At 42.7% G+C, this 19,348-nt stretch overlaps 2 protein-coding genes and 1 long non-coding RNA gene across 3 annotated transcripts in view; 1 reads left to right on the forward strand and 2 right to left on the reverse strand.

Moving 5' to 3' along the window:
• The first annotated feature begins 2,996 nt into the window (after positions 1-2,996).
• On the forward strand, positions 2,997-4,406 carry LOC135527502 (uncharacterized). Its single transcript, XR_010453441.1, has 3 exons — positions 2,997-3,265; positions 4,068-4,144; positions 4,357-4,406. It is a non-coding gene; the product is annotated as an uncharacterized LOC135527502 (long non-coding RNA).
• Positions 4,407-8,569: 4,163 nt separating this feature from the next.
• LOC135527720 (glutathione S-transferase Mu 3-like) lies at positions 8,570-13,762 on the reverse strand. The gene is made up of 8 exons (XM_064956239.1): positions 13,582-13,762; positions 12,970-13,045; positions 12,821-12,885; positions 12,656-12,737; positions 12,379-12,476; positions 9,472-9,567; positions 9,223-9,333; positions 8,570-9,075 (listed from the first exon to the last, which is right to left on the reverse strand). Exons 1-8 carry the CDS (start codon positions 13,615-13,617, stop codon positions 8,980-8,982), a joined length of 660 nt encoding a protein of 219 aa, XP_064812311.1. The 5' UTR covers positions 13,618-13,762; the 3' UTR covers positions 8,570-8,979.
• Positions 13,763-18,491: 4,729 nt separating this feature from the next.
• ampd2b (adenosine monophosphate deaminase 2b) overlaps positions 18,492-19,348 on the reverse strand; it is a 46,346-nt gene continuing 45,489 nt past the window's right edge. The window contains exon 18 of the mRNA XM_064956240.1: positions 18,492-18,737. Coding sequence (XP_064812312.1) covers positions 18,531-18,737 — 207 coding nt within the window. The 3' untranslated portion in view covers positions 18,492-18,530. The remainder of the gene's footprint in view (positions 18,738-19,348) is intronic.

The raw sequence follows: 19,348 nt of genomic DNA on the forward strand, positions 1-19,348 counted from the left end.
GACAGCTGTGCCTACAACTCCCTGTTCACCTTCTCCCTACCCCTCTGTTCTCTCCACAGGCAGAGCTGGAGTCTGTGCCCTCTGGGATGTGTAGTCCTGACCAAGGCAGTGTTGGACAGCTGCTCACCGTTATGATCCAGGAACGCGACAGACACATCCCTCGGGTCTTCATGCTCCAGTGTGAGTAGGTCGGGGTGAGTGAGACAGATTTCACCATAACATCAGCTAATACCGACAGGTTTTAACAGAGGACCTTTTCAGGGTAAAGATGTGAAATTGTAAATTAATGTCAAATTTCATCCCACTGTCTGATTCTGGGAAACATCAGTGAATGAGTGGATATAATATATATCTTTTTTGTTGTTGTTACATTTTTGAAGGAGAATAATCTGGGATAGATTTAGAAAAAATAGTCACTAGGAATTCACAATACCAGGAGCACAGTTTATAATGCACTTTATACATGTCAAAATGATTTCTGATGAACTGTTGCTCCCATGACTTCCTCCTCAACCCCCATTCCACCCTTGGATGTAGTGGCGTAGTGTATGAGTTATCCTGAGACAGAGTGGTGTCTGTTCCTCTAGGCAGAATCCATCAGAGACCTGGACAGCAACACAATGCTAATGCTCCACCTGTTGTCACCGAGCAGTCTTCATGAGACTAACCTGTATAAATAGGATATTGATGTATGTTCCTCTAGGCAGAATGCATCAGAGACCTGGACAAGGCTGTCCAACACAATGCTAACACTCCTCCTAAACCCCGCAGAGAGCCAAGCAGAGACCAGTAGGACACACACACCTCCCTCCTAAACCCCGCAGAGAGCCAAGCAGAGACCAGTACGACACACACCTCCCTCCTGAACCTCGCAGAGAGCCAAGCAGAGACCAGTACGACACACACACCTCCCTCCTGAACCCCACAGAGAGCCAAGCAGAGACCAGTACGACACACACACCTCCCTTCTGAACCCCGCAGAGAGCCAAGCAGAGACCAGTACGACACACACCTCCCTTCTGAACCCCACAGAGAGCCAAGCAGAGACCAGTACGACACACACCTCCCTCCTGAACCCCACAGAGAGCCAAGCAGAGACCAGTACGACACACACACCTCCCTTCTGAACCCCGCAGAGAGCCAAGCAGAGACCAGTACGACACACACCTCCCTTCTGAACCCTGCAGAGAGCCAAGCAGAGACCAGTACGACACACACCTCCCTCCTGAACCTCGCAGAGAGCCAAGCAGAGACCAGTACGACACACACACCTCCCTCCTGAACCCCACAGAGAGCCAAGCAGAGACCAGTACGACACACACCTCCCTTCTGAACCCCACAGAGAGCCAAGCAGAGACCAGTAGGACAGACACACCTCCCTTCTGAACCCCACAGAGAGCCAAGCAGAGACCAGTACGACACACACCTCCCTCCTGAACCCCACAGAGAGCCAAGCAGAGACCAGTACGACACACACCTCCCTCCAGAACCCCACAGAGAGCCAAGCAGAGACCAGTAGGACAGACACACCTCCCTTCTGAACCCCACAGAGAGCCAAGCAGAGACCAGTACGACACACACCTCCCTCCTAAACCCCGCAGAGAGCCAAGCAGAGACCAGTACGACACACACACCTCCCTTCTGAACCCCGCAGAGAGCCAAGCAGAGACCAGTACGACACACACACCTCCCTCCTGAACCTCGCAGAGAGCCAAGCAGAGACCAGTACGACACACACCTCCCTCCAGAACCTCGCAGAGAGCCAAGCAGAGACCAGTACGACACACACCTCCCTCCAGAACCTCGCAGAGAGCCAAGCAGAGACCAGTACGACACACACCTCCCTCCAGAACCTCGCAGAAAGCCAAGCAGAGACCAGTACGACACACACACCTCCCTTCTGAACCCCACAGAGAGCCAAGCAGAGACCAGTACGACACACACCTCCCTTCTGAACCCCACAGAGAGCCAAGCAGAGACCAGTACGACACACACCTCCCTTCTGAACCCCACAGAGAGCCAAGCAGAGACCAGTACGACACACACACCTCCCTCCTAAACCCCGCAGAGAGCCAAGCAGAGACCAGTACGACACACACACCTCCCTCCTGAACCTCGCAGAGAGCCAAGCAGAGACCAGTAGGACACACACCTCCCTCCTGAACCCCACAGAGAGCCAAGCAGAGACCAGTACGACACACACACCTCCCTTCTGAACCCCACAGAGAGCCAAGCAGAGACCAGTACGACACACACCTCCCTTCTGAACCCCACAGAGAGCCAAGCAGAGACCAGTACGACACACACACCTCCCTCCTGAACCCTGCAGAGAGCCAAGCAGAGACCAGTACGACACACACCTCCCTCCTGAACCTCTCTCTTTCTCAGAAGTAATCTGGAGAATATCAATGGTCAACAGGCGAATAGGAATGGCTTCCGGCCCATTGGTCCTCCTCTGTATGGCAACAGGAACGGCAGGAAGTATGGTCTGTCTTTAGCTCTGTCTAAAAAAAGTACAATGCATCCTTCTGTGCTTGGTTTGTCCTGTCCTTGATTCCTTCTGTTCTTGATTCCTTCTGTCCTTGATTCCTTCTGTCCTTGATTCCTTCTGTCCTTGATTCCTTCTGTTCTTGATTCCTTCTGTCCTTGATTCCTCCTGTCCTTGATTCCTCCTGTGCTTGATTCCTTCTGTGCTTGATTCCTTCTGTGCTTGATTCCTTCTGTCCCTGATTACTTCTGTCCTTGATTCCTCCTGTCCTTGATTCCTCCTGTCCTTGATTCCTTCTGTCCTTGATTCCTTCTGTTCTTGATTCCTTCTGTCCTTGATTCCTTCTGTCCTTGATTCCTTCTGTCCCTGATTACTTCTGTCCTTGATTCCTTCTGTGCTTGATTCCTTCTGTGCTTGGTTTGTCCTGTCCTTGATTCCTTCTGTCCTTGATTCCTCCTGTCCATGATTCCTTCTGTCCTTGATTCCTTCTGTCCTTGATTCCTCCTGTCCTTGATTCCTTCTGTCCTTGATTCATTCTGTCCTTGATTCCTTCTGTGCTTGATTTGTCCTGTACTTGATTCCTCCTGTGCTTGAATCCTCCTGTCCTTGATTCTAGAAACAGAACACTGAGCCAATCACGGCGCAACTAGGGAACATCACCACCCCCTATGCTCCATATTTTCCACTGTCTGCCCCACCACCACAGAAAGCACTGAGCCAGGCTGAAACACCTGCATTTTGGAGCTGCCTTACTCAAGAAAACAAAAAAGAGACCATGTTTGTATGCAGCTTTATTAACTAAAAGATATATATAAGTTTGCAAATTGATATGTGGCACGTATTAATGCCAAGATAACTTGCAATTTAAATGTATATATATATATATATATATAGTACCAGCAGTGGTGTAAAGCATTTTAGTAAAAATAGTTCAAAGTACTGCTTTTTGGGTATCTGTACTTTACTTTACTATTTATTTTTGAGTACTTATACTTCACTACATTCCTGAAGAAAATAATGTATTTTTTACTCCATACATTCTACCTGACACCCAAAAGTACCCAAAATAACTTACTTTTGATAGATAAGTATATTCTAGCAATTACATTTACTTTTGATACTTATATATATATATTTACAAACAAATACTTTTAGACTTTTACTCAAGTAGTACATTAATTACATTAACATTAATTATATAGCTATTGCATAGTTATAACATGAATTATATTGATATGACATAGTTAGAACATGAATTATATTGATATTACATAGTTAGAACATTGTAATTATATTGCTATTACATAGTTAGAACATGAATTATATTGATATTACATAGTTATAACATTAATTATATAGCTATTACATAGTTATAACATTAATTATATAGCTATTACATAGTTATAACATTGTAATTATATAGCTATACTATTGATATTAAATAGTTATAACATTGTAATTATATAACTATTCTATTGCCATTACATATCTACTACATTGTGTTTCTCTGTCTAATTTGCATTGATATTGCATTGTTACTACATTGTTATAGCGTTGTTCATCTCCTTTCCTGCCCCAGTAAGGATGCATGTGATCTATGACTTCATGGCCAGGAACCACTAGGAGCTGAGCATTTTGAAGAGAGAGGTGGTCCAGGTGGGTTGGGGTTGTGTTACTGTAATTTAATTATGCCAATGTGCTTTCATCAATTGAAAACTCTTAATCTATTTTATGAGAATTTATAAGATTCTTGTTTGCATAAAATAGACGCAGACCAGCCTTTCAGTAATAGGTAATAGAATTCATTCTACTTAACCACGAGCAACAGTTTATATACAGATCATGACGTAATTTCATTGCTTTTACAGAATCCCCTCCTCTCGACCGGGACAAAGTGAGGCGAAAAGTTCATTCTCACTTACTAACACACTCCCAGGTAACTTTTGACCCCTCAACATTATCAATCACCACCGAGCTGACAGTTCTAATTAACAGAGAACTTAGGAATACACTCTCTGTCTTATCTAAAAATCCCAGAGCTAAGTTTCTGTAGGGTCAACCATAGGCTAACGACCTTATCTGTTTTCACAGTCCACAACCCATTCGTTTCTTCCCAGTTGAAATGGTGTTCATTAACTTTAATTACTCCTTGTCCGTGTCTCACAATCCCTTCTTATGAACTCATATTGTTAATCAGATATAATAAAACCGAGTATACGTTTACTTAGTTACAATTCTATTTAAAATGGGGATATTGTTTATTCATATATTCATAATAATTCCAATAGGTTGAACCACCAGGAGCTGAGCATTATGAAGGGAGAGGTGGTCCAGGGGAACAGTCATAGCAGTGAATGTCCAATCCAAACCAGAATCAAAACAACAAAATTGATGGGTGGTTTTCAATATTAGAAAAATATGTCAGCAAAAAAAAAGTATCTTGTTGACAGACATAGCTGGCCAGAGGACAGTCATCATGTAGGATTAGGTTATGGTTGCTGCAATTACTGAACAATGAACTCTTAGTGGTTAATAGGAGAGGACAAATGCATTCTAATCATGTTTGGTATGTGTATTCAGGTGAAAATGTTGAGTGTGAAAAGCCCAGCAGCATTGCAGTGCTTGACACACCCAAACAGGTTCTCTGGGCATCTACTACCATACCTCATTCAATGTTTGGTCTATGTTTGGTCCATTCACCCTCTGAATGGCACACACACAATCCATGTCTCAATCGTCTCAATGTTTAAAAATCCCTCTTTAACCTGTCTCCGCTCCTTCATTTACACTGATTGAAGTGGATTTTCTGGGAAGGCTTTCCACTAGATGTAGGAACATTGCTGCTATAACAGCCTCCACTATTCTGGGAAGACTTTCCACTAGATGTAGGAACATTGCTGCTATAACAGCCTCCACTATTCTGGGAAGGCTTTCCTCTAGATGTTGGAACATTGCTGCAGGGGGACTTGCTTCCATTCAGCTACAAGAGCATTAGTGAGGTCGGGCACTGATGTTGGGTTGATGAGGCCTGGCTCGCAGTCGGCGTTCATAAGGTGTTCGATGGGGTTGAGGTCAGGGCTCTGTGTAGGCCAATCAATTTATTCCACACCGATCTTGACAAACCATTTCTGTATGGACCTGGCTTTGTGCACGGGGGCATTGTCATCCTGAAACAGGAAAGGGCCTTCCCCAAAATGTTTTCTGTGCCGATTCTGATTCTGTGACACAAGATTGTGAGCACAGAATCGTCTAGAATGTCATTGTTTGCTGTAGCGTTAAGATCTCCCTTCACTGGAACTAAGGGGCCTAGCTTGAACCACGAAAAACACCACACCATTATTCCCCCTCCAACAAACTTTACAGATAGCGCTATGTATTCTCCTGGCATCCGCCAAACCCAGATTTGTCCGTCGGACTGCCAAGCAACATCAATAAGGTATCATAGCATTCACCTGGTCAGTCTGTCAAAGAAAGGTGCTCCTAATATTGCATGCACCGAGTGTATTTTTTTATTTTCTTCTTCTTCTAGGTAATGGACACGTGGGGGCAGTGGTGGAGAGTCCGTAATGTACGTGGTGAGGAGGGTCATGTTGCCAAGAATGTTCTGGAGACTCTGGATGGAAGGGAACTTTGGGATGAGGGCTGAGGAGGTGTGATTCCCACCAGTCCAGATCTCCAGACGGTAAAGCATGGCTGGAGTACAAGTCCTTCTCCAAAATGTAAGACATCACATGCACTCTTTTTTTTAACCACAGACAGGCAAGCAACTGACGAATGAGGGAGCAGCAAGGAAGCAGCAAGCAAGTGAGTGAGACAGATTTCACCATAACATCAGCTAATACCGACAAGTTTTAACAGAGGACCTTTTCAGGGTAAAGATGTGAAATTGTAAATTAATGTCAAATTTCATCCCACTGTCTGATTCTGGGAAACATCAGTGAATGAGTGGATATAATATATATCTTTTTTGTTGTTGTTACATTTTTGAAGGAGAATAATCTGGGATAGATTTAGAAAAAATAGTCACTAGGAATTCACAATACCAGGAGCACAGTTTATAATGCACTTTATACATGTCAAAATGATTTCTGATGAACTGTTGCTCCCATGACTTCCTCCGCAACCCCCATTCCACCCTTGGATGTAGTGGCGTAGTGTATGAGTTATCCTGAGACATATATTTTTACATATTTACAAACAAATACTTTTAGACTTTTACTCAAGTAAAAGACTTTTACTCAAGTAGTATTTTACTGGGTGACTCTTACTTTTACTTGAGTTGTCACGACTTGTTCGGCGGTCGACGTCACCGGCCTTCTTGCCATCACTGATCCATTTTTCATTTTCCATTGGTTTTGTCTTGTCTTCCTTCACACCTGGTTCCAATCCCATCAATAATATGTTGTGTAATTAACCCTCTGTTTCCCCCTCATGTCCTTGTCGGAGATTGTTTGTTTGTTATGTGATTGTGCATGTATTATGTTTGTGTGCGACGGGATTTGTACACTCTATTCTTATTTTATACATTTTGGTTTTTGGAGTTGTAACAGATTTTATTAAACAACTCCGTTTTTACCAAGTTCGTTCTCCTGCACCTGACTTCCCTGCCACCAACACGCACCTATTACATGAGTAACTTTCTATACTTTTTTAATAGTGACGACATCAAAACTATGAAATCACACATACGGAATCATGTTGTAATCAAAAAAGTGTAAAACAAGTCAAAATGTATTTTATACTTGAGGTTCTTCAAAGTAGCCACCCTTTGACTTGATGACAGCTTTGCACACTCTTGGCATTCTCTCAACCAGATTCATGAGGTAGTCACCTGGAATGCATTTCAATCAGCAGGTGTGCCTTGTTAAAATGTAATTTGTGGAATTTCTTTCTTTAATGTTTGAGCCAGTCAGTTGTGTTGTGACAACGTAGGGGTGGTAAACAGAAGATAGCCCTATTTGGTTAAAGACCAAGTCCATATTATGGCAAGAACAGCTCAAATAAGCAAAGATAAATGACAGTCAATCATTACTTTTAAGACATGAGATGTCATAAGGTGAATTCACCAATTTGTAAGTCGCTCTGGATAAGAGCGTCTGCCAAATGACTTAAATGTAATGTAATGTTAATCCGGAAAATGTAAAAGAACTTTGAAAGTTTCTTCAAGTGCAATCACAAAAACCATCAAGCGCTATGATGAAACTGGCTCTCATGAGGACAGCCACAGGAAAAGAAGACCCAGAGTTACCTCTGCTGCAGAGAATAAGTTCATTAGAGTTCCCAGCCTCAGAAATTGCAGCCAAAATAAATTATTCACAGAGTTCAAGTAACAGACACATCTCAACATCAACTGTTCAGTGGAGACTGAGTGAATCAGGCTTTCATGGTTGAATTGCTGCAACGAAACCACTACTAAAGGACACCAATAAGAGACTTGCTTGGGCCAAGAAACTCAAGCAATGGATATTAGAGCATAGCATACATAGTAATACTGTACAACACGGATCGAGCAAGCTATATTTATCTAAGGGTTTGGGTGTGTGTCGGGTCATTTCTACTTCTGACAAATACAAGATAAAACAAAATACATCTGTGAGGGAGATAATGACAGCCGCTCTTTTCCCCGTCGTCGTTTCGCAGCGAAGAGAAGCCAACAGCTATGGCCCTTATAATGGTCGTCAGACTGACTCGTCCTGAAGAACCAAGAGCCTACGGAGGGAGAACCATTTCACCTTAGAATTGTGTACACTTATAGACGTCAGTGCAGTCCGTAGAATGGAGTGATGACTAAGCAAAATGAACGGAGTAGCCAAATAGAGAAGTACTTTGTTCGTACTCCTAGCCACTTGTGAGCCCATGTTAGATCGTACAGTTTATTTCAGTAATTCTGAATATCCACATTTGCAAGAATCAAGGAACAAAAATCGACAAGCTTCAAAGTGTCCTCAATGTTCACACAGTGGACAGATGTGCAAAAGGGAAACTATTGCACTTGAACGAATGTATTGTACTCATCATTAAAACAATATCCTTTGCATATTCGGGTAACATTATCCTGAAAATCAAGTGATGACACTGATATTTAATGAAATCATTTTTTATTAACTCAAGGTTCTAATTATCACTTTAAAACATTTCTGCTTTTAGTTTAAAAAAAGAAAAAGGTACAAAACAAAAATCATAAGTCAGGACAGTAAATTATTTTAGCCATTCAAACATCTAACATTAGTTGCTCACTCATTTCCAAAGATTATACATTTTCCTCCATGCCAATACTCAACCACAGGCAGCCAGATTCTGATATTTTGCCACTAAAATAGGATTAAAGAACAGAATTGGGCTGCCTGTGTAAAAACCTTAAGAGTAGCTTGTCTATCAAATGGTTCATTCAGCTCCTAGATGTCTTATCAGGTCCCATGACCCCAGTGGGTGCAGAACTCTCCTAACATCTAAAAATCATATGATTGATGTTTTTCCAGTCATTGGTTTCTTTACTCTTTCTTGTTGCCCCACTTGGCCATCTTGTTATTGACAGGAGCCTTTATGAAGAGGCTTGACTTCATGTAGGCTGCAATCTTCTCCAGAGCCTGTTGAGAAAGACAATACAGCGTCAAGTCAATGGAGTCAACAACTAAACTAACTACTAAGCCTTTCAGTTACAATGGGCTTTAATTTTTAAAAAAACAGCAGAGGGAATCATAATAATCTCCAATATACAAAATGACAATCCTGACCTCGAAGCGGTCTACAAGTTCCTGTAGGTTCTTGAAGTCGTCCAGGCACTTTGAGTCAAACATTACATGTTGATCCAAAAGCTCATACATGATGAAGTCCACAAAGGTGATCTGGTTGAGGAGGAGCAACAGAGCAATTATTTATTCTCCAGAGAGGTGGTGAGTGTTTTATCCTGGCCGGCACCATTGGTGCGTTACGTGTCTCACTACTTAACAGTGCAGTGACCAGCCAATAGAAGTGCATCATACCTTGTCACCAGCAAACCACTTCCTGGTTCCTAGGAACTCTGAGAACTGCTTCAGTGTTCCGGGCAGTCTCTCGGTGTAGCCTGGCTTCATCTTGTCCTGAGGGAGAATACAGACGGGGACTTATACTCCAAAACGATCTAAGGTCACTCAGTATCAAGATGAGTCTTGGGGAATGAAAACTAGAACATAGGAAGGTATTGTACTGCCATGAAAATCGGGTGAGTAGCACGAGGTCATTATAGCGGGCTGCAAAACCCAGATCACATCGAAACAGTAAAATCCATTATCACGAGAGATCCCTAGACAGGTTGGTTGTTTAAACAAAACAGACACGTGTGAAACTATGGGGGGGAAAAAAGACTGGGTTGGTTTAGACTGTTGACACTTGTCTCAAATACAGTCCTGTGTTTCAGTCGGTAGAGCATGGCGCTTGCAACGCCAAGCGTCGTGGGTTCGATTCCCGCTGGGGCCACCCATATGTAAAAGTAGTGGCCCCAGCCGACTTGTAAGTCGCTTTGGACAAAAGCGTCTGCTAAATGGGATATATTACATGGTTACCAGTTGTTGGTTAGCTAGCTAGTGAATTTGCCACAGTAGCATGGACATGAAGTCACTCCAAACAAAACTCTCAAAAAAGAGCCACAATACCCCACATGGCAGTTTCTTCTCATGCTTGGTGGCCATCCAGAATCACAACACAAACTTCTGCCCCATTGAAGCGTGCGCATTGTCAGCTAACTGTTATGGGATTTTTTTTAATGAATAATGACTAAATGAGGTATACGGAACGAAAACTGGCAAGAATTCTAACCCCGTCTTTCTTGTAGTGTTAAATAATGTGTGTTCATTAGGAAGGGGTTATATGGCATGTACCTAGGTAGAAAGGAATGTATGTGGAGGTAGAAGGAGAACGGAATTAACCTGTTTTAACAGACCTGGCTGTAAATCTGTTGAGATAAATAGGACAGGGAGAGCCCCTCCAGAGCTCTGGTATCTGGAACTGTCAGCTGAGTGGTTATAAACTGTTGTGAGACTCGTGAGAAAAATCCCTGTGTTGGTGTGTAAGTATGTGCGTAGGTTAGGCTGGTATAAAAGGAATGTATTTGTGAAATCCTTGAGAACTCTTGCAAATAAATCTGGATCTGATCAATTGTGAGCTGGGAATTCTGTCTGTTTTATTGAAGGCCAGAACTTTATAACCTCTGGGTATCAGACAGATAAAGATCATTGAGTTTATGAACATTGATTACAAAAATTACTGAACACCACCCCATCTATATCGTATGCAATATATTTTAATGCCACTCAGTCACATTGTTTTTAATAGTTCACTCTGTCGTCCCACACCAAGCCCCCGCGGACTGCATCTAACTCTGTTACATTGGCAGTGTCAGTCTTTGGTACTTATAGGACTCGTAAAAAGGTTGACACCTACTCATTCAAGTTATTATTTTTTACTATTATTCTACATTGTAGAATAGTGAAGACAAAACTATGATTTTACACATGGAGTCTTGTAGTAACCCCCCAAAAAAAGTGTTAAATCAAAATATATCTTGCAAAGTTGTAAAGGCAGGCTTAGTCTCAACCAGCTTCACCCCCACACCTCCGTGCTTCACGGTGGGAACCACACACCTCCGTGCTTCACGGTGGGAACCACACATGCGGAGATCCGTTCATCTACTCCGCGCCTCACAAACACAAGGCTGTTGGAACCAACGTTCTCAAATTTGGACTCATCAGGCCAGAGGACAGTCTCCTCTGAACAGTTGATGTTGAGATGTGTCTGTTATCTGAACTCTGAAGCGTTTACTTGAGCTGCTTTTCTGAGGCTTGTGACTCGAATGACCTTATCCTTTCCTGTGGCGGTCCGCACGAGAGCCAGTTTCATCGTAGTGCTTGATGGTTTTAGCAACTTCAAAATCAAATCAAATGTATTTATATAGCCCTTCGTACATCAGCTGATATCTCAGAGTGCTGTACAGAAACCCAGCCTAAAACCAGAAAAACAGCAAGCAATGCAGGTGTAGAAGCACAGTGGCTAAGAAAAACTCCCTAGAAAGGCCAAAACCTAGGAAGAAACCTAGAGAGGAACCAGGCTATGTGGGGTGGCCAGTCCTCTTCTGGCTGTGCCAGGTGGAGATTATAACAGAACATGGCCAAGATGTTCAAATGTTCATAAATGACCAGCATGGTCCAATAATAATAATAATAATAATAATAATAATGGCAGAACAGTTGAAACTGGAGCAGCAGCACAGCCAGGTGGACTGGGGACAGCAAGGAGTCATCATGTCAGGTAGTCCTTCAACTTCACTTGAAGAAACTTTAAGTTCTTTAAGACCTTCATGTCTTAAATTAATGACGGACTGTCGTTTCGCTTTGCTTATTTGAGCTGTTCTCGTCATAATATGGACTTGGTCTTTTACCAAATAGGGCTAGCTTCTGTATACCACCCCTACCCTTGTCACAACACAATTGATTGGCTCAAATGCATTAAGGAAAGAAATTCCACAAATTAAACTTGTAACATGGCACACCTGTTAATTGTTTCATGAGGTGACGACCTCATGAAACAGGTTGAGAGAATGCCAAGAGTGTGCAAAGTTGCAACATGTTTAACAGTTTTGGTTCCTACATGATTCCACGTGTCATTTCAGTTGATGTCTTCACTATTATTCTACAATGTAGAAAATAGTAAAAAATAAAAACCCTTGAATGAGTAGGTGTCCAAACTAAAATTCCATAATGATGAAAAGTTTAATTTAGAAAGTGAGTTGAAATAAGTCTTGAGTGATGGGTCAATGTCCAAGGCTGTGACTTACAAAGTCGGTTGGTCGCCAATTATCAAGCGAGTCTTCGGAATGATATTCAAGAAGCCAGTCTAAGTGTAAAGTTGTCACTTACAAAGTCTGTGTAGCACAGAATCACAAAGCCGTTCCGGAAGTCCATCGCCTGATTCTCAAGAATGTCCACACGAACCTTCTCGTCGTCGCTCTCCCCACCTACAAAAAGACAATAGAACATTTATATTCTCAACTAAAAACTTACAGAATAGAGATGTGGCAACTCCGTGGTCTAGTCATAGCTTAGCTGTGTGTGTGTGTGTGTAAAGTACTGTGTTGTAGAACTACAGCAATAATGCCACCCTGAATGGCCTGATTGCAGTTTAATCACACAGTACAGAGGTTGTGCTTGCGTGCGATGTATCTCATGATGGCATTGCTCTGGACAATCTTCCTGTCTCCGTCCTCCAGATAGGGCAGCTAGGGGAAAACACAGCAACAGTCACAGGTGGTATGGTAGCAGCGGGTGTGTGTGTTCAGCATATTATACATAGTCTACTTACATTGGGGAAATCCATGCCCAGTTTGTGCTTCTCATCAAACCAGCAACTTTTGTCATAGTTTGGCGCTACAGGAGACAGAAAGTTAGAACTTGAATGTTCTCAAATTTATATTCTTCCCTTTAGGAATATTCAACAAATTAAAAATGTACCTTCTCCGCAGGTGTAAAATTTGTCCTCATATTTAGTGTCAGTGTACTCCAGGAGCAGACGAATGGGCTGAGCAAGCTATTTAGAAAGAAAATATGGCACGTAAACTTTTCTGCCAGAGGTCCTCATAAATAAAAGGTGAAATAAAAATAAAATATCATGGATGAGACTTATATACTTAGACTATACTATGAACATTTAAATAGCAGGTGTGTGTGTGCTAAATCTAAAATATTTCATATTGACAATCTGATATACTGACGCGTGGCGATTACGTTTGAACACATTTCAGATTAACTGACTTTTTCCCCCCCTCTGGCAAGCAATTTCTAACAAAGTAAACACGTGTTGCAAGTCGGCAATTTATAGTTACATAACACACATTTCTCTTCGAGTCTTTGAAGTGTATAACACAATAGACATTTCTCGATTCAAACAATTAGACTGCATGACAATAATTGTATCCAACTATTATGAACAGCTTGAAATCACGCCCGAATATTGGAAACAAAGTACCGTTACTATAACCTACCAGGCACAGAAATTAATGGGAAACCGCTGTTCATACCAACTGTGCAACTGCGTGCAGAAAAACAAATAATTTAATTCCTTACCCCGCGAATATCCCAATAAGCCAATTTCATTGCCATGTTGTACCCTTTCACGAACACGGTAGCACAGACTACAGCACCGAGTTTATTGCAAACACAGACGAACAACGGCGTTAAAACGAATCCTCTGCAGCAGCCTGTCGAGGCTTTATACCTTCACTGTGTGGAATGAGAAAAATTACTGCTGTTCTGCCAGCAGCACAAACTATGACGTCACTATCTTATGGTAATATTAACCTTCAAAAATAAAAGTCCGCATTTCAAAACAACAAATAACAAATGTAAATAAGCTTCCAACAATGAAAAAATACAACGTCGACAAAAGGTATGTTGAGAATATTGTTCTGTAGAGAGAAAATACACAACAGGGTGTCTACTAAGCAATTAGGAAGGGTGCTGGGTTGCACGGCATGCTGCTGGCTTTTGCATCCCATGTACAGTCTATTACTGTATTTTGAAGGGGGTAGAAAACGAAGTGTTGCTGGATATGTACCAAACAGTCCCCTTCCAAAACTACACATATTTGGTTAGTAGAGACCCCACCGAGTCTTTGCCACCCCACTTTAGCTGAGACAGGTAGAAATAACAGTTTTCTCTCTACAAGTCAATAACCATCCCAAATGTATTGCATTTCAGTAAACGGAGCGGGTGGAGTAAGGACTCACCAGTACTCTGTATTAAACCCCGTTGAGTCTGGAAGGAGAGTTTACAGTCTAACCAGACACCTAGGTATTTGTAGTCGTCCACATATTCCAAGTCAGAACCGTCCAGAGTAGTGATGCTGGACGGACGGACGGGCGAGCAGGTGCGGGCAGCGATCGGTTGAAGAGCATGCATTTAGTTTTACTTGCATTTAAGAGCAGTTGGAGGCCACGGGAAGTGTGATGTAATGGAATGCAGAGATGATCAAGGGCTACATGTAAACTACCTTTTGCAGTTGTATTTCTATATAAAGTCTCTATTAGTTGGGAAAAAATTGGACAATTTAAAAAAATTGTTTTTATTCATGTAAACTTCTATTTATTGTCTTCAAAGCACCTGGCTGTGTTGTTTACATACAGAATGCGAGTGCACCTGCTGACTGGACATAATCAAGGCAAAATCTATGAATTAAAAAAAGCTAATCTGAGAGTAATCCTCAATATAATGTGGCATTACCATATAGCCTCAGGCCCCCAGTGCTGTGTTATGGGTAACTGTATACCATAACCCAGCGTCGTCCGGGTTACAGTTTGGCCAGGGTAGGCCGTCATTCAAACTAAGAATTTGTTCTTAACTGACTTGCCTAATTAAATAAAGGTTAAATAAAATAAATAAATCGATACATGGAGTGTGTCTGAAAGTGGGTGTGTCAACAGCAGTGGGAGGATCAACAGAAGTGGGCGTGTCAACAGCAGTGGGAGGATCAACAGAAGTGGGTGTGTCAACAGCAGTGGGAGGATCAACAGAAGTGGGCGTGTCAACAGCAGTGGGAGGATCAACAGAAGTGGGTGTGTCAACAGCAGTGGGAGGATCAACAGAAGTGGGCGTGTCAACAGCAGTGGGAGGATCAACAGAAGTGGGTGTATGGAAAGCATATCAGGTAATTAAGCAGATTTGGCCAGTCTAACCAATAATGGAGAGCTGATGTTACACCCACTGATACACACATCGCTGATGAGCCACCAACTTCTTGTGCAACGCCCACTTTCAGACACTCCAAGGATGCAGTTTCCCACACTTGGAGCATACGGGTCAAAGTTGGTGTCGTTTGATGTCATTGGGAGGCAGGAAGCCTAGGCCAGTAACTGAAACGTTGCAAGATTGAATCCCCGAGCTGACAAGGTAAAAATCTGTCGTTCTGACCCTGAACAAGGCAGTTAACCCACTGTTCCTAGGCCGTCATTGTAAATTTACATTTACATTTAAGTCATTTAGCAGACGCTCTTATCCAGAGCGACTTACAATAATTTATTCTTAACTGACTTGCCTAGTTAAATAAATAACAATTTCCTCAAACAGTCTGAGAGGAAGAGGCGAAGCGAGAGACTTTCCTTCCACAAAAATGAGACCACGAAGTGAGGAATTTTTGTATGGAGGTCAATGAGAGAGTGTAGGTCAGTATGGTTAACAAAAAAATGTAATTGCTCATTTGCTACGCGAGGCTTATTTGATGGAATAGAAGTTTCGAAATGAATCACACACTTCAACAACTGCAATGAATTCATGTGTCTTAGAGAAATTTATTTACGAGATAAAACAAACAAACAAACAAACAAACAAACACCAACTATAAATCAACAACAAATATTGAACCAAGTCAGACAGCTTTTTAGTCCACAGTTATTGGGAAAGTAAATGCAAATAACAGTCATCCATACAGTCTGAGGTGTGACGCTAGTTTACCTTGGACAAGTCTGACAAGAGACCGTTACGAAGCTACTGTTGATACAAACCTATGATGAGTGTGTTCACCCTTCATGTTGGGACATGTCCATCAGTTTTACGGAAGCACAGACAAATCTATCAGGTATTATGGATTGTAAAACAGATATGAAACGTGATGCAGTATCTCCATCTAGTAGATGATTCCAAACTTGGAGCTTTGTTTTTGTATTGTAGGCTATGCAGGACACTGATCCGAGATCAGATAGAGAGTTGACATTGTAATGCAATGAAATGACATGATGAGATATGATACAGTCACTATAATGAAGGGCTAGTGTCAGGATGGATCTGAGAGAAAGATGAGTTACCACAGCAACCGCTCCAGTAAAAGGTCTTTACACCACCCTGATGTAAAACTAGCCTGAAATCCAGAACCTGTTTTGTGCTAACGTTCCACTCATTTGTACATGTTGTTTGGTATGACAAGAAGTGGCAATGAGTGGAATGTTTGCACAAAAAGACTGGAATTCACCAGGCTAGTATAAAACCATAAAAGGCTTAAGAAATATTGCCAGAAATATGTAGTTGTTTTTTAAAATACTGGCAGACATTTTTTTACATTCTAAATAATATGTAGCCTATATTCACTTGCAAATAAATAAATTCAGAAATTATATCACAGTGACAAAGAAAGGTTTGACAGTAAGAATGATGAAATCAAAGATACAATGGAAAGTCACAATATCAGATAGCGCAAAAACAATCTTAATCAAAAACAGGTAATTTTGACAGACAGGAATAGGTTTGTTCTCTAATATTGCATTGCCCAGATCTCTTCCATGTTGCACACCACACAATTATTTCTATCAAACCATATCTGCCAGTAAAGTCTCTCCAAAGATTTTCCTTAAAAAAAAAAAAAATTGTATTCTCTACTCTGTTCTCTGAATGATAGGGTCTCTTGCAACCGTCTTGGTTCCTCAGGACGGAGGTCTGTCCTCCTCCCTGCTTCTCCTTCCTCTTCCCTGTGCCTCCTCCTCCCTCCTCTTCCCCCCACTCTTCCCTGCTCCGCCTCCTCCCTCCTCCTCCCTCCTCTTCCCTGCTTCTCCTCCTCTTCCCACCTCTTCCTCCCACTCTTCCCTGCTCCTCTTCCTCTCCTCTCCTCTGCTCTCCCTCCTCTTCCTCTCTCCTATTCCCTGCTCCTCCTCCTCTTCCATGCTCCTTCTCCCAGGGCCGTAACCAGGGTTTAAGCTCTAGAGATTTCGGGAAGGGACCCCCCCCCCCACCCGGGAAATAAAACCCTTTGTCTTGATGACAGCTTTGCACACACTTGGCATTCCCTCAACCAGCTTCACCCGGGATGCTTTTCCAAAAGTCTTGAAGAAGTTCCCACATATGCTGAGCACTTGTTGGCTGCTTTTCTTTCCAGGTAATTTGATGCAGCACTCCGTTACTCTCCTTCTTGGTAGAAGCTGGTTGAAAGAATGCCAAGAGTGTGCAAAGCTGTCATCAAGGCAAAGTGTGGCTACTTTGAAGAATCTCAAATATAAAATACATTTTGATTTGTTGAAACACTTTTTTGGTTACTACATGATTTCATATGTGTTATTTCATAGTTTTGATGTCTTCACTATTATTCTACAATAGAAAATAGTAGAAAATAAAGAAAAACCCTTGAATGAGTAGGTGTGTCTAAACTTTTGACTGGTACTGTAAATATAATATACTATAAATATACTGTAAATATAATATACTGTAAATATAATATACTGTAAATATACTGTAAATAAAATATACAGTAAATGTACTGTAAATTTAATATACTGTAAATATACTGTATATATTTTTTTAGTTGAAAAAAATGACCTGCCTCCTCCTTCCTGTTACTCCTCCTTCCGCTTCCTTTCTACACCTGTCCCATATGAAGGTTGCCCTCCTCCTCCCTGTTACTACTCCTCTGCTCTTCCTCCTCCCTCATCTCTCCCAGTAGACAGACTCCATACACAGACTCCCCTCCTCTCTGTCCCACGGTAGTTATTGTGGTCAAATTTGTCTCTACTTCTGTGGATTGGGGTGATCAGTCCTTGGTTCCAAATATTGTGGATGATGCCAGAGTCAAGGATGAGCCCATACATAGACTCACCTCCTCTCTGTCCCTCCTATCTCCCCCTAGACAGGCCCCATAGACAGACCTTCCTCCTCTCTGTCCCTCCTCTCTCCCCCTAGACAGGCCTTATAGACTCCCCTCCTCTCTGTCCCTCCTCTCTCCCCCTAGACAGGCCCCATAGACAGACCTTCCTCCTCTCTGTCCCTCCTCTCTCCCCCTAGACAGGCCTTATAGACTCCCCTCCTCTCTGTCCCTCCTCTCTCCCCCTAGACAGGCCCCATAGACAGACCTCCCTCATTCCTGTCCCTCCTCTCTCCCCCTAGACAGGCCCCATAGACAGACCTCCCTCCTCTCTGCCCCTCCTCTCTCCCCCTAGACAGGCCCCATAGACAGACCTCCCTCCTCTCTGCCCCTCCTCTCTCCCCCTAGACAGGCCCCATAGACAGACCACCCTCCTCTCTGCCCCTCCTCTCTCCCCCTAGACAGGCCCCATACACAGAGTCCCTTCCTCTTCTGTGATGGCCTCCAGCTCGTCTGTGCGGATGGCCTGGGTGATGAGGTTGAGTTCTTCACACATGGTCTCGTAACGGTACGCCACACGGATGTCGGGGACGTTGGTGCGTCGTATGTCGTTTCCTTCCTGCCCCTCCTTGATGTAGTGAGGGCCCAGCCAGTAACTCTTCACCTGAGGACAGAAAGTGGATTGAGGAAAAGTATTGTAACTTGTCAGGTGATTAAACAAGGTTTCCTCCAAACAGATCGTGTATGACCGTGGGAAATAGTAGTAGTGTGTGTTAGAGATACATTGATTGGTTGCAGGCTGTTCCAGGCATTACGAAGATCTGTTGATCTGAACAGACCTAAGCAAAGTCTGTCAATCTCAAACATACACATAGCCTTAGGAACAGGCTAACAGTAGGAACAGGCTAACAGTAGGAACAGGCTAACAGTAGGAACAGGCTAACAGTAGGAACAGGCTAACAGGAAGAACAGGCTAACAGTAGGAACAGGCTAACAGGAAGCACAGGCTAACAGTAGGAACAGGCTAACAGTAGGAACAGGCTAACAGTAGGAACAGGCTAACAGTAGGAACAGGATTACAATAGGAACAGGCTAACAGTAGGAACAGGCTAACAGTAGGAACAGGCTAACAGGAAGAACAGGCTAACAGTAGGAACAGGCTAACAGGAAGCACAGGCTAACAGTAGGAACAGGATTACAATAGGAACAGGCTAACAGTAACAACAGGACTACAATAGGAACAGGCTAACAGTAGGAACAAGCTAACAGTAGGAT

Source organism: Oncorhynchus masou, chromosome 33 (genome assembly GCF_036934945.1).
Source record: "Oncorhynchus masou masou isolate Uvic2021 chromosome 33, UVic_Omas_1.1, whole genome shotgun sequence".
NCBI lineage: Eukaryota > Metazoa > Chordata > Actinopteri > Salmoniformes > Salmonidae > Oncorhynchus > Oncorhynchus masou.